This window comes from Octodon degus, unplaced genomic scaffold (genome assembly GCF_000260255.1).
Source record: "Octodon degus isolate 3935 unplaced genomic scaffold, OctDeg1.0 scaffold00089, whole genome shotgun sequence".
NCBI lineage: Eukaryota > Metazoa > Chordata > Mammalia > Rodentia > Octodontidae > Octodon > Octodon degus.
Genome location: NW_004524665.1, coordinates 722,060 through 737,210, shown reverse-complemented (window position 1 = coordinate 737,210; position 15,151 = coordinate 722,060). Strand labels below are relative to the sequence as shown.

General features: G+C 40.9%; 1 protein-coding gene across 8 annotated transcripts in view; it reads left to right on the top strand.

Moving 5' to 3' along the window:
* The window catches only part of Pid1 (phosphotyrosine interaction domain containing 1), a 250,941-nt gene that overhangs the window by 104,002 nt on the left and 131,788 nt on the right, over positions 1–15,151 (top strand). For 7 of the 8 annotated variants that reach the window (XM_023722265.1, XM_023722259.1, XM_023722264.1 and 4 more), the window contains one exon: positions 11,312–11,458. In XM_023722265.1, the coding sequence (XP_023578033.1) occupies positions 11,324–11,458 (135 nt within the window). In that variant the 5' untranslated portion in view covers positions 11,312–11,323. Of the gene's footprint in view, positions 1–11,130; positions 11,152–11,311; positions 11,459–15,151 lie in introns of those variants that run through there. The other variant, XM_004637299.2, reaches the window with a different exon arrangement.

The window sequence follows — 15,151 nt, the reverse complement described above, 5'->3', positions numbered from 1 at the left end:
GGGGATTGAACCGTGGTCCCTGTGCTTTGCTAAGCTTGTTCTAAGTAGGTGCTTTAGACCACTGAGCCATCTCACCAGCCCTAGAGTTAAAATCTTAAAGTCAGCATGAGAGGTTAAAATCTTGGGTAGTCACAACTTTGTTTTAGAATCTCTTAGAATCAGGTTGGAGATCTGTACTCATTCTTTAGTAAACTCGAGGTGGTATTTTTTTCCTGTAGCACAGAGCACTGGGCGAAGCAGTTTGGTTGGACTTAAGACCACATTAAACTATTTCTTTCCTCTGAAAAGTAATTTTGATGAGGTATATGTACAACAAACTATCCATACTCAAAGCATACAGTATGACATCTGTGTTGATTCAGTGACCCATCTACTTGTTGGATAGGTTTGGATATTTATGTGGGATCATCAAACTATCCCCTTTGAGTTTGCATCCTGCATGAGGCTTTCTTCTTTCCAGGCTGATGCACTTCCAGTCACTAGACATTTATTTATATCTCCTAAAATTATAAAAATGGGATCAGATAGTATGTTCTTCTTTTATTTATGTTCTCAGGGTAATTATTTGATGATTCATCTCTGTTCTAGTGTGCATCAAAAGTTTATTTCCTTTTATTTTATTGCAAAGTATTCCATTACCATGGCTCTACCATAGTTTATTTCTCCACCTGATGAGGAAAATTCAGGTTGTTTTCTAGGTTGGGAATATTAAAACCAGAGCTGCTATGAATACTTGTGTACAAATCTTTAATGGGCATAGAACTTTCTTTGCTAGGTTTCAGAAAAATGAGTTGTGTTCTGTTATTCAGCCTTGCTAAATGCACCCACTTAAATTCAAGTGTTTTTTAAATATTATGTTCCATATACATATGAGTATTAGATGGTAATATTGTGGGTAAAGATACTGTTACCTTTCCAATATGAGGCTTTTATTGTTTGCCTTTGCTTGCTCTGCCATTGGCTAAAGTATCCAGGGCAATATTAAATATAAGGAAAATGCTATTGATGTCATTTTCTGCTCACTGCAATATGTCATCTTTGTCGATGCTGTGACCCGTCTCCTTGTAAGTTTTGTTTTCTTGCATTTGTGCATATCCAGTGATTTATTGGATTCCAGACACTTTGAATTTTACCTTCTGAGTGGTGGCTATTTCTTAACATTTTGTTGTTATTATTGCACTCCACTGGTTACTTGAAAACAGTTTTTTATTCTCCTACAGTGCTGGCCTTTGACCCCAGGGTGTTGTTCATAAGCAAGCACTATACGATGATACACTCCATTTTTTAAATTTTAATTTTGATACAGTCTTACTAAATTGTCCAGGCTGGCCTTGAACTTGCGATCATCCTGCCTCAACCTCCTGAGTAGCTGGGTTTTCAAGTATGTGTCTATGTGCCTGACATATTTGGATCTTTCTGAATCTTCCTTTAAAAAAATTGGAGATGGACCTGAACAGCACTTAGGCTAGTCCTAACAATTCCTGGCTACTGGACTTGATCTTGTTGCATACTCTACCCAATGCCCTATACCTCCTAAGTGTCTCAAAGCTGCCAGGTATGATAGGCAGTGTTAACTGACCCTGTATAAACACTGCAAGTCTAATCTTTAACCTTTTCCAGTGGTTGTTTTCCAGCCTCGGGTAGTTTCTTTTCATGCCTATACTGATTAGTACTCAGCTGGGCACTTACAAGATCCTCTGAAGGGTTACAGAATGCTCTCTCTGCAAGTCTCAACTTTGTCTCTCCTGCTTTTCATCTCTGTCCTCATAGCTCAGGGTTTTGCCTGTATTTCTCCTCTTTGCACTGTTTCTGCAAACATTTTCAAGGCAGTCAGCTAGGCATTGCATGGCTCCTTTCGTATCTCTTAGGGGCTCCTGATCTTCATTGCCTGGTGTCCAGCGCCTCACCATCTCCTGCCTCATAGCTTTTGCTCCCATTGCTTCACTATACAGAGTGGGAATCATTGCTTTCTGTGAATTCATTTGGGTTGAAAGTAAAGGTAGAGAACTACTGACATCAGGGCCAAGTGCGAATACATTTCTTAGGGAAGAGGAGATTCATAAGTGCTTATTCATTGATTGGAATGACATGCTTGTCAGGCTACTTGTAATATTACTTCTGTCATCCACCCCCTCACACTGTCTTGGTCAAATTTCCTTAATTTAAATAGGGATATGATTTAATTCAGTTGTACTTTAATTTTTTTTAATGAGTATGTGAAATTTTTGTTCTGTGCTGCTAGCATTTGTCATTTCCTATCAGGAACTGCAAATTCAAGTATCCATAATGGTCAACCAAATGATGGATAGCAGTGAATTTGGGAAGACATAAGATGACTATTCAAACCCCACTGGTAGTTATTATAGAAGTGAGAGCTTGCTTTGGGGGAAAGGGGAGATGTTGGCCAGCTTCCCTGGTCCAGAAGGGGCAGCTGCAACCAGCAGGAGCTAATTGTTGCCCTGAGGAATGCAAGTACCTATTGCGGATCTTCTGAATTCTCAAGAGTAGTCAAAAGGTGCACTTTAATTATGTTTATCTCACTGTGGAAGCCTGAGAGGATGTTTTCTCTCCATGTGACTCTCCTTAGGCACACTCTACATCATTGATCACTTTCCTCTGTGGCCCTATGACCTCCTTGATCAGAAAATTTGGGACACAAATAAGTTATAGGATGTTACAGTACACGTTTGCTTATGTCCTGAGTCTTCACTGACCTTGAAAGGCTAGGGCCAAAATGTTGGCTGTCCTTGCAGCCCTTCTTTTTCTCTAATTTTTGATCTGCAAACTTAAGTTGTTAACCCTCCAGAAGAGAAGCTTGATATTATTACCCTGTAACATAGGCCGTTGAGCTTTACCTCACTATCTGTCTGAATATCAAACATCTTAGACATAACATGGAACAGGTATTTTCCATCAAGTATTGATCTGTTAAACTTTAAACTCACTATAGTATATGAAGAAAAAAGATTTAAAAAGGAAAAAATCGGAATAAACAATTACACATTTTTGCACAGAAATTTAGAAATTTAACCATGTACAGTATTGTAGCAGGACAGTCTTATGATATTTTTTTCTTGTCTCTTGTTTTCATTTAATACCTCTTTTTTAAACAAATATTTACTTGAGAGACAGTATGACAGTAATTGGTATGACATGACAAGCAGTACATATTTAGAAGACCAGAATGACAGGCATTCCAAGCATGACCCTACCATTACACATTGCTGTCTTCAGTGCAGTTGCTTAGTTCACAGTTATCAGCATATATAGTTAGTCAGGGAAAGAATCCTACCAATTAACTCCTAGTTTCAAAAAACTGAGTTCAGTGAATAGGTAAAGGAGACCTGATATCTGTGTACACCTTTGGGCTGGTAGCAGGCAATCCATATTTAGTAATATATTACTTAACTGTTCACAATTAGAAAGACTGAAAAACAGCTGCTTACGTGTAGAGAAATAGCCTAAAAGCTGAACAGAAACTAAGAATGCAGCACCTTTATTGATTTCTGTTACACACGTGTACAGTAGTATGCACACTAAATGTCATCCCTTATCCTGTGTGCCTGTTTTACACAGCTTCAGTTATCCATAGCCAACAGCAGTAAAAATTATTAAATGGAAAAACTCCAGAAAATAAACAACTCATCAGTCTTAGACTGTGCTCTGTTCTGAGCAGCGTGAATGCCTGTGCCACTCCGTTCTGTCCCACCCAAGCATGAATCCTGCCTCTGTCCTCGGTATGTGCCTTGAAAATGCTACCTGCCTTTTAGTCCCTTACTTGGTAGCCATCTTGGTCGTCAGCGCAACTGTTGACGCACTCAACGCTCCTGCCTTGTAGGTGGTGCTCCCAAGTGCTACAGTTTTGATGCTTGCAGCTCTGGTGGACCGAAGGGCGAGATCACATTCACCTAGCTTTATTACACTATTGTTATAATTGTTCTGATTTCTTATTAGTTATTACTAATGATCTCTTGCTATATGTAATTAATAAATTACATTTTTCATAGAAATATGTGTGTAGGAAAAACAATATATACAGAGTGCAATATTATTTGTAGTTTTGGGATTCTACTGGGCATTTTAGGTATAGCCTCTGTGAATAGGGAAAAATATATATCTATATATATCTATATATAATGTATTTGCATTACACACACATGCCTGTGTACACACACACACACACACACACACACACACACACACTGCTGTGAGCCAGTAAGACTTTTGTATGCTTTGGGGTTTTTTGCATGGCTTCTGATGGGAAATAAGGGTTTTGTTGTGCATCTTCCACATTATCTGTTAAAAAAATCTGTGATGTTGAGAAAAACTGATTCAATTATGAAGACCACATGAGTAAATCTGGGTGTGTGAACATGAATATTTTCAGTTAGCTTAATAATAACCAACTCTTCAACAGATATCAACAGCCTTCTAAATTTATGAAAACTTAGATCTTGGTTTTTAAAATGGAGCCTGAACATTTTGAACAAAATGGTTAAATAGAATGATTTGCAGAAAGGAGATAAATGCTGAATTCATGTAGATCTGGTTTTTGTTGAAATACTGGTTTGATAAGCTCCTTTAAAAACTTAATTCTTAAAATCAAATGCTTCAATTTTGTGTATACTCCCTTGATTCTGAGAGATTATCCAACCTTGTTTTACTCTCAAAGAGGGCAAAAGCAAACAAGCAAAATCTTTTGCTTTAAAATGTTTAAGTAAAAGTTAAATTTGATTAAGTAAATTTTATTTTATTTTCTCATATAGTTATTTGCTGTTTAATTTTTTTACTTTTATGTGTTTTATTTTTATTTTTTGTAAATGCTAACACAAATATAAGAATCTACACTAAAAAAGATAAGCAAAATACCTTACTAAAGATCACATAAGAGTGTATCCATTGTTTCTTTTCTCATATATGGGGCCTAAATATAGATTATTTAGAATAAATGGCTTAGAATATAAGAAAAACACAAGTGAGTTTCAGTAATTTACATACCCCCCCAAAGTAATAAGATGAAATGTGATTATGAATGGAATGTCAAAGCCCTACTGATTTTTGTGCACTTGTACAAATTAACATTTGTTTGGGGTACTGAAATTTTCCATTAATTTGATTCACTAACTCATTCCTTGGGGCTCTCTTCTGAGGAACATTTGCAATATTTCTGAAGCTTGATTAGGGCATTACTGAATCAGTAATTCGCAAGTTACAACTGACCATTATAGTCAGCCTTCAAAATGCAAGCACAGACCAAAGATTAAAATCTTAATGCCTGCCTTCTACTGTGAGTGAAGCCAGTGTTCCCCTTATCTTATAAAAGAGGAAGTGGGATTTGCCTTCCAAAGATGCTTTATATTTGGGATACAGAATCAATACAAAGGTGGGATACACTCAATTTGAATTGGTAAAATATGTAAATCCCTGCCTGCTAAACTGCTAGAGATTAATGTCTGAATAGGAGCAGGAAGCAGAGCCAACTGTAAAATTATACAGGGCATGGTGATTACCCCAGCCACATAATGGGGTTTGATTTAGAGGATCTATTTTGGGATCACACATAAAGCACTAAATGCAGAAAGCTGAGCTTTGTTTAATTTGTCCAGGGCAGTGCCCTAATTTTCTACAATGTTTTTCACTTCCCTTGAAGAATGAACAACACATTTTCTTTATGGAACTCTGTTCATCTTTATGTGAGAACTGTAGATTTTCCAAGCTCTTCTATTTGGTTCATCTTTTATTGCCTTTTTACATGTTCCTGGATTTTGTTCTAAGTTGCACGATTGTTACTGCACCTGCTTGCACAAAGATGTCACACTCACATGGCATCACACGGATCTGTAAAGTGGACAGATGGAAGGAAACAGAGGCCCAGAATGCACAAAGTTGTGCAGCTCTGACAAACCTGAGTATGACATCCGGGTCTTTGTAACTAGTGAGAGCTCTTGCCACCCAGTTTGGGAGGGATTTCAGGTGCCCTATGTCATTTCACCAGAAGCACTAAGGACTTTTAGACATGGATGGCCTGAGAAGTGTACTACCTATGTACTTTAGAATATTAGTGGGTGCTTTATGGCCAAGGCTTAATCTTCTCAGAGAAATGCAACATTCACATTTGCTGAAGCCATGCATGTTGCTAAGCAAAATGCATATGCCTGCAGTTTAAAATCAATGGTGCCTTCTTACAAGTTTTCTTAATGGCACCATTTTATTTTTATGGATGATTTTTCTTGGGAAGTGATTTGTATCACTAGATTGTTCTAGTTGCAAGGATCCGACACCACTGGTTGATGTTCTAGGTGTGTTCCCGAGTGAGTGCAATTCAGGCACGGCTGGATCCAAAGATTCAGCAATGTCCAGGCTGTGTCTGTCCATCGCTCAGCTTTACTGGTCTTATGTGAAGTCTACCAGAAGAATTTGAAGGGCCAGAAGGCCAGCAGCATCTCAGCACTCTAGTCAAACAATCCTAGATGTTGATCTTTTAGAAGAGTCTGTTTGGTCAGCAGTAAGGCTTTTCTGACTCTGTCCAGTTACTTGCCTATTTGTTCTTCACTCCTCAGCCAAGCAGTGCAGGGACTGGTGTGTAACCCAGTCTCTCAGTGTGCTTGTCATTGAGTCAGAAGGTGTGGGATTTTGTCCTCTAGCAATGGCGGGGGCAGTGAGACACTCACAGAGCTTCCCAGCAGTGCAGCTTTCCCATCTACCTGTGAAGGAGCTTGGTGTTAGTGTCGTCTTCGAGTAGAGGTCACACTGAGAGGATCTGTAGTTTCTGGTGATAGAGCCTCCCAGTAGCATGGTGGAGGTGGCCTCAGAAAGATGGTGGAACGGAGTATTGGAAATGTGCCCCACTTGCTATCACATTTTCTGGGTTGCTCTTCCCTTTTTCCTCTTCATCTATTGGCCCTGTGTTTTTTTTTTTTTTTTTTTTTTCCTACCAGGAAGAACAACTCAAGTGCTCAGGCTCAGTGATCTACACCACTCCTCTGAGACTTCTCGCACCACTTTGCAGCTCCATACCCTAAAGATCAAAACTTCTGGATTAATGTGGAGTCATGCTCTCTCTGTCTCTGCCTCTGTCTTTCTGTGTCTTTGTCTCTCTCTCTTTCTCTGTGTCTCTGTCTCTCTCTGTCTCTATCTCTCTGTCTCTCTCTCTCTTAATCCTTTCTCCTCCCTGTCTTCCACAATCTTCTCTCCTCCTCCTCCCCTCTTTCTTTTCCTCTCCCCTCCTGCTCTGTCTCACCACCCACCAAGCCAATACTAGATGAAATGTAAAGTTGAATCTCCCCCCATAGAATGTATTAGAACTGGCAACTTCCTAAAAGGTTGTTGTATCTATCAAGTTTCAACCAGAGAACAGAACGAGGGGATACATAATGGTAAATTTATTATAGGTATTGGCTTCTGCAACTCTAGGAGCTGGTTCAGTTAATCTAAATTGAACTTTTAAAGCAGTGTTCTGGGACTCTCAGACACAGGGAGGCTCTGGCCTCCCGACAGCAGTGTCCTCTTCTGGAGAAAGCCTGGGCTCACCTCTTTAGATCCTTGGGCTTTCATACATTTGCAGAAGAGCTTCATGGCAACTCCTGGCTTAGTGTTTGGTTGCATAACTTAGTCCAAGTTGATGTACAGAATTGGCCATCTGAATGACTAGTTGGAATTCTGGTCCTCATTTCAAGGACTTGTGAAAAAAAAAAGTTGTCCCACTATAAATTCTCAAATCTCTGCAACTTTGCATTGAATTGTATAGACTTTTGAAAGGGCTGCTCCTGGCAGTTTACACTTAGATGAATGTGCTTGTGTATGCGTGTTGTTACTCACTTTGTATAGTCCCCTGTTGTGTCAGCCATAGCAGGTCCAGAAAGACCCGCTGGAAGAGGTAGTTGGGAGAAAGAGTCTATGCACCTTGACCTAAAGATCATTATTTTTAAATTTGTGGTTAACATTGTACTTTTATTGTATTACTTTTATTACCTTCCACAAACACTTCTCAGACCTCTGTGGTGTGCTGGGCTCTGTTTCAGGCCGGTGGGGTATTTCACTGAATAAAACAGCTTCAGCTTCTATGGCACTTATACATTCATGGGAAGCACCAGCATAAACAAAACAACTCTATAACTTTGCAGTGGTGGTGATTGAGCAAGGGAAGTAATGAAGTGGGGAAAGGACCAGCGAGTGATGAGTGTGTGTGGGCCCAGAGCTGCCCACCCAGCTTTCAAAGCGCCTTGAAAAATGAAAATTCATTGTCTCCTATTGAAAGATACAAGAAAAATATTGCCTCTTTATTGTTCTAAGATGACTTTCCCTTTTTTATCAATCTCTGCAAAAGTCTCAGTGTCTTACTGTGATTATTATTTGTTATTCTGTGCTGCCCTAAGTAAAGAAAAAAATTAAAAATTTAGATGACTAGCATGAGTATTCTCTGCATGCTTTCAACGCCAAGGTGAGGGTGCAGTAACTGAAACTGCGCAGTTGGTGTTTGCGAGCTCAGCCTGCGTTTAGTTTTATCACACCAGTGAAAAGGCTGCACACAACTAGCTTGGTGTGCTCATTGCACTTTTTGATACACAAACATTCCAGCTTGCCTGCACTTCTCTAACATCTTAGGGAGAAAGGGCTGAAAGAGGCGGGCCCTGTGGCTGCCGCCATCCCCTTTCCTTCCACAGCATTCTTTTCTGTGTGTGTGTGTGGTTGCTTAATTGAGAAGATAAAGTAGAGAAAGCAATGTGCCTAAGAAAGGACAGTGCTATACTTGGAAGTGAAATAAATCAGACCTGCATGTGCAAACACCGTATTGTCTCCTTAGTGTGAGAACCTGAAAGAGAAAATGGAATCTGAAGGGTACAGTAGACACTGGGATAAAGGAATGAACTCATTGAAAAGGGAAGCTACTGAGTTGAGGAGAAGGACAGGAGAGGTAGTGGGGGAAAGAGATTTATCTATGTATGTAAGCAGGATGGTTTGGACAACTGTACTATGCATTTCTGCTGATCTATGAAAAGGAGCAGATAATGCTTAATTTGCTTTGTTTCCTGTTTTCAATTTTTTCTTTTTCTCTTCTTAATTTCTTATATATTTCTGCTTTTTTTCTTTCTTCTTCCAATTCTGCATGCCTATATCTGGTAATATGAATAACCGGTTGGAAGACAACACTGTGCATTACAACAAATACTGTGAAATTCGTGTTATTTTGTTAAGAGAAATTATGTATCACTTTTATTTTTTTCTGTTATAATACTATCTTGTACTCTCATTAAAAATTTTAATTTCCATGTATTTGTGGGGTTTTTCTGGTTTCATTTGTCATTTATTTCCAGTTTCATTGCACTGTGGTCAGATAATATGCATGGGATAATTTCTGTTTTCTCAACAACTTCTGACATTGCCAGTCTTATGGAAAACCCACTACTATTATGTACTAATGGACTACATTGGAATATTTTGCTAAATTCAGGTGCCAACAATATTTAAATGACAATGGAATACCCATCTCTGACAAAACTAAACAAAAAAGGGGGATACAAATGAACGACCGTTTTGTATCTGTATATTCAAAATAGGATAGATATGCAGCTGCATTCTCTTAATTCAATGAATAGAGAGATTTTTTTCTAATAGTGTCTGTGGACAGGATATCATGTCTGCATCTTGTACAATGAGTAACCACTAAGACAACAATATGCAATATATTAATTATTGAAACTTTGCTAGTAATTGGTTTTGAAACTGTCTCATTGCTATTTGTTTCTCAATAAAATTATTTTTTAAAAAAATAATAAAAAAGAAAGGACAACTAAGGATTCTTCCATCACTCATGTCCCTTAGACCTCAAATGACTTCTCTCTGAATTCAAAGAGCCATGCGGTTCCAAAGGGCAGCCTCTTGGGCTGCCCCTCCTCCTCCTCCTCCTTCGTCATAGACGTAACATACTTACTGTGGGCTCACTTTGGATCTCACCAAATTCCTAGCTGTCATGGGGCCATGAGAACTCTGCACCACCACAGATACAAGTGACTGGCAAAGGTGGGGGAGGCTCATCTCATGAACAGGTTCTGCCCTGCTCTTAAGTGTGCTGCACAGTCCCGCTGGACTTGTTCTGCAAAACACAAGTTCACAGACAAAGTGGGGAAGAATTTTAAGATGGTGGCGGCTTTAAACCAAAAACACTGAACTAAGCTGGAGGCCTTTCTGAGTGTGGGGTTCTCCTTAGCATAGGTTTGTGTGTGATTGTAGTGATTATATGCCCAAGAAAGCAGGTAGGAGTGTGTGTGTGTGTGTGTGTGTGTGTGTGTGTGTGTTGCTTTAGGTAATAGTGATATGAAATAATGAGCTGGTGTTTGATTGTGGTCTTCATGTTCAGAGGGCCCAAGGCTCATGTGTCTTTGGCTTAGTCTCAGAAGATAAGGAGGTCACTGTGATGAGGCTGACAGATGAGAGGGTAAGGAGGGCAAATGAAGTCAGCCTCAGGGAGGACACAGGTCCCGGATTATGCATCGCCTCAAATGTGAAGCTAAGGACTTGGGATCTTTTTTTTTTTTTAAAGGAAATAGGAAGATATTGGGGCAAAGGCATTGTGTGCTGTGATTGGAGGTAGAAGATCCCTTCCCTGTCTTCTGCATAGCACATTGTGCACAGGGACAAGTGTGAAATTGATTGGGCCAGTTTGTGTGCTGTTAAACAAGACCAAGGAAAGACACAGCCTTGCATAGGGTGGTGTGGAAAGTAGTGATTGAATATGACCAGATTCAGGGCATATTTCAAGACTAGTGGCAGAAGAGTTGCATATAGAAATTATATTTTCCTAGAGCTCTGACTGGAGACTACAGATAAAAACGGCCCAGTGGAAAGTAGTGAATTTTCTAAGCTTCTACAGCTGGAGCATGAAAGAGCTAGGGCAGGCAGAGAATATAAGTCTCATGTACTTTTTCATATTTTCATCTTCTATGATAACTGGATTTTCTCTAAAATAGCTTCTAGCCATTCTCTTCTGATGATCTTTGGTGTAGTTAAATCTGCGTGGATTACTCTCCATGGATTCATCTTTATGACACCTTAGAAAAGCTGCTCAAATGGAAGGTCATGGACAAGGTGCCTCCCCTGTTCATCCATGTTTTCATGGCCTTGCCTAGGAATCAGCTGTCTCCCACAGTTCTGGTAGGGTTTGGCCTCCTCCATTTAATACACATCTCTTGGCCACATAGACTGAAACAGAGTAAATGAGACAAAGATTCTGCCACTAAGTTTGATGTACAATTTGCGCTCTTCACAAATGCCAACAATTTGACTACATTTGGCTTATTTTTATGCTTTCTAGCACTTTCAGACCATGCTGAAGTCTAAACTGAATGTCCTCACACTGAAAAAGGAGCCCCTCCCAGCTGTCATCTTCCACGAGCCGGAGGCCATCGAGCTGTGCACCACCGCCCCACTGATGAAGAGCAGGACTCACAGTGGCTGCAAGGTATGCGTGCTCGGCCGCCCGGGCCTGGGTGAGACAGGCTCCAGCACAGGCGGGCGGCGGGGATAGTCTGCTCTAGATAGAAGACGGCTACCAGAATAAGCTCATCTGAGGGTGGGAGTATGGCTTCATATCCAGTTTTATTTATTTTTTTAATAATAAACACTTTTCATAATTTCAGGGCTCATGTTAGCAACATAGATTTTAGAATGCGTGAATAAAATGATTTTCTTTCTGTATTTCCCATAGTTTTGTGGAACTCTGGGCTTCCTTCCGATCATGCATCCCTTTATATGAGTAATCTGAATGAAACATATTTTAAAGAATGAGAAAACTGAGAAGCAAAAAATCCCCCGATTTTCCAACAGTTGTGTTTTTTCAGTCCTTGGGGGTGATTTTGTATTTTTTGCCTTGCTTCAGCTCTGGATACTTATACTGATATTGGTGCCTCAGAATCCACAGAAACATTTTTCATTTATGTGAACACAGACATGGAAACCAATCTCTGACACAAAATGTATCATTTTGTTAAGTCTTTATGCCGCTGTTTCTGCCTGAGTAGGTCAGTACAGAACTCTGCTCAGAGATAAGTAAGGAAAGACATTGTCTGCATATTTTGTTGTCAGCAATTTACTGAGCAAGGGGCAAGGAAAATACACATGCATACATGGATTTCTTCTCCATGGTGGAGATCCACTCCTGTCCCTATTTCTTATTTTGCGGGCAGCAGTTCTTGCACAGCTGTGGTGAGGGTTGAGGAGACAGCAGGCCTGGTGAGGGGAATGCAAAGAACCTCATGCACCCCCGTCTGTTCCACACATTCCCTGGACAGTCACTGTCTGCCAGGCACTGGGAACAGAGTGAGGAGGACACTCGGGGCCTTGATGGAATGTAACAGCTCACTGAGAAGTGGGAGGAAGATGTCAGCTTGTGAAGCAGTTTTCTGATAGGAAGAGCAGGGGTGCTGGCCAGGGGATGTTCTTGGTATGTCTGGAATGGAAAGGACCGGGCCAGTGAACCTGCGCCTCTGAGAAAGTGGTGGGTGGCGGAACCCCTGGCTGGCAGCTCTCTTGTCCTTGGCCGGCAGCTCTCTCATCCTTGGCCAGCAGTTCTCTTTGTGATGAACAGGTAAGCATATAGGACTCCATTAAATAAAAGTGCTGTTTTCAGTGGTAATGCTGGTAAGCTGGTAAGTCTGCTTCCCAAGAGTGGTTGCCAGCGGCTTCGACAGTGAATGAATGCACAGGCTGGCCTTAGGTCTATTGTATTTAGTGCTCTTGGTGAATGAACGGCATGAAGAAATTGAATAGTAGGGCTGGGGAGATAGCTCAGTAGAATAAGTGCTTGCCTGGCAAGTGCAAGGTCCCGAGTTCAATCCCCAGTACCACCAAACAAAAAAAGAAAGAAATTAAACAAATACTAACTGCATTTGATACAGTTCTCTGTGCATCTCTTAGAAGATTTAGTAATATCATTTTGAATTCTGATCCTTTCACAGAAGATGCTGAGTACAAGAGGAAGTTAGTAAAGACAAATATAAGGGGAGAGATTTTAATTTGATGAAGTGTACAAAGAATGTTTAGAATGGGAAGGAAATTAAAACATTGTTACGGAATAAAAATAATTACAGATTCAATCTACACATAAAAAGTGTGTGTGTGTGTGTGCACACGTGCATGTGTCTGAGGAGAGAGAAATGTTTACCTGCAGAATAAAAACTATCATTTTTTGGAAAAGAGTATAGCATTCAGGATTCATGCACCACTTTTTTCCGCACACTGTCTTAGGTTGTGTTCATTTTTTTCACTTGTAAGAGACAAATCAGAGGAGAATTCAGGAGAGCACGCCAGAGAGGGGAGGGCATGGGGACGAGCCCGTGGGGGACGCAGAGACGAGCTTCTGTATTCCAGGTGAAATAAAACCATCCCACTGGGCTGTGAAGTTATTACTGCTCCATCCCTAGAAATCAGGAAGAGAAGATCCCAGGCATAGATAAGCATAACCTGGAGCTGGGTATCCAAGCCAACCTCCTTTGAGGTCTTTTCCAGAATTATCTTTCTGTCTGATGGAAGAAAACACACATACTCCTTGCAGTTCATCAAAATGTACACTAGCAGGTTCACGCCTTTACTGTCTAACAGCGCAGGTGCCTGAGTTGTGTGCTGTAATTTTCAAGGGCAATATAGCCTTTATGTTTTAAGTCACATTCTTGTGGTTTTCTTTTTTAAAGATTAGATGTTAGAACCTTGAAATTTCTGTGTACAGTCCTCACCCTCCGCCTTCTTTCCCCCATCGTTTTGGAGTAAAAAGTCCAGTGTTCGCTGTCTGGGTCTTGCTAGTGAGTCACTCAGCTTCCAAGAGGCCAGCTGCAGAGGGGACTCGGTCTCAGACTCACGTGTCCCAAGAATAATGAGCACAATGTAGCCCGGGCCCAGCTGCGGGGCCAGAGTTGGGGACTCCCCATCTCCACACAGAATTTGTCCTTTTCATCCTAAAGCGTCTCAAGTTGTGCTTGCATAACTTTGGATTTGGAGAGAGAAAAAGGCAGGAAGAAGGGAAGGAAAGGGGCGCCGTGCAGCACGGCCCAGACCCCGCGCGGCTCCGATTCTCACTTCGCTCTGATCTGTATTCGCAGTGGGTCCTGGCAGGACTGCCTTGCCAGGCTATTCATGTTTCAGGCAGCTGGGGCTTTGTGTGTTCTCCGCCGCTGCTGCTGCAGTGGAGTGATTTACCCACACGACCCGGTGCATGGCATTACGGCTCTTATTGGAACTGTTTTGAGAATCAGAAACTATGCTGGATTTTGCGGCAGCAACAATAGCTGACCACACCTGTCTCCTCCTCCTAGCACTGTGGATTCAGAGGCTGTCTCACCTTGTTAGTAAACACTTACTGAATTAATATTCACTGTAGACCTCCTGGAAGATGGGGTCATGGAGAGAGGAATCCAAGCAGATGCTGCGTGTGATGCAGCGCACAGCCAAGTAGGAGTAGGGGACTGAGCAAATGAGTGACAAAGGTTGCTGAAGCCTTGTGTGTATCCAAAGCCCCTTGTATAGCACAAGATGCAGACATGATATCCTTGTACTATGAATAACCACTATGCAGACAATGATATGCAATGTATTAGTTATTGAAACTGTCCTATTAATTGGTTATGAAACTATCTCATTGGTATTTGTTTTCAATAAAATAAAAAAAAATAAAATACAAATCCCCTTGCTAATACATGGGCTAATACCTGGGCCTTCTTTCTAGCATCTTTGGTCTTAGCTTCAGCTTCTTGGTGGGAATCTGCATCCAGCACTTTCAAATAGACCATGCAGTTTACATGAAAGAGGACAGGCTTGGAGTCTGAAGACCCCAACCACAGAGCAGTGTGTGATAAATGTAATGCAAATAGCAGGAAAAGACATAGACCTTGGGAGGCAGGGGCTTGGGGAAACATGTTCTTGCAGGCTGGCAGGACTTGCATGATTAGAATGGATTTGCCACTGTGGATCAGGAGAAGGACTTCTAAGGGTCGATGGGACTTGGCTCCAGAGTTATTGCTCCAGGGCTGTGCTTTGTGAATCATCTTATCCCGCAGGGTGCTGTCCTGGTTGGCACTGACTCATATTCCCGAGAGTCTCAGAGCCTTCATGAAATAGTAGTGGTGATGATAATGGACAATAATAAGTTCTAATGCAGAAGTAA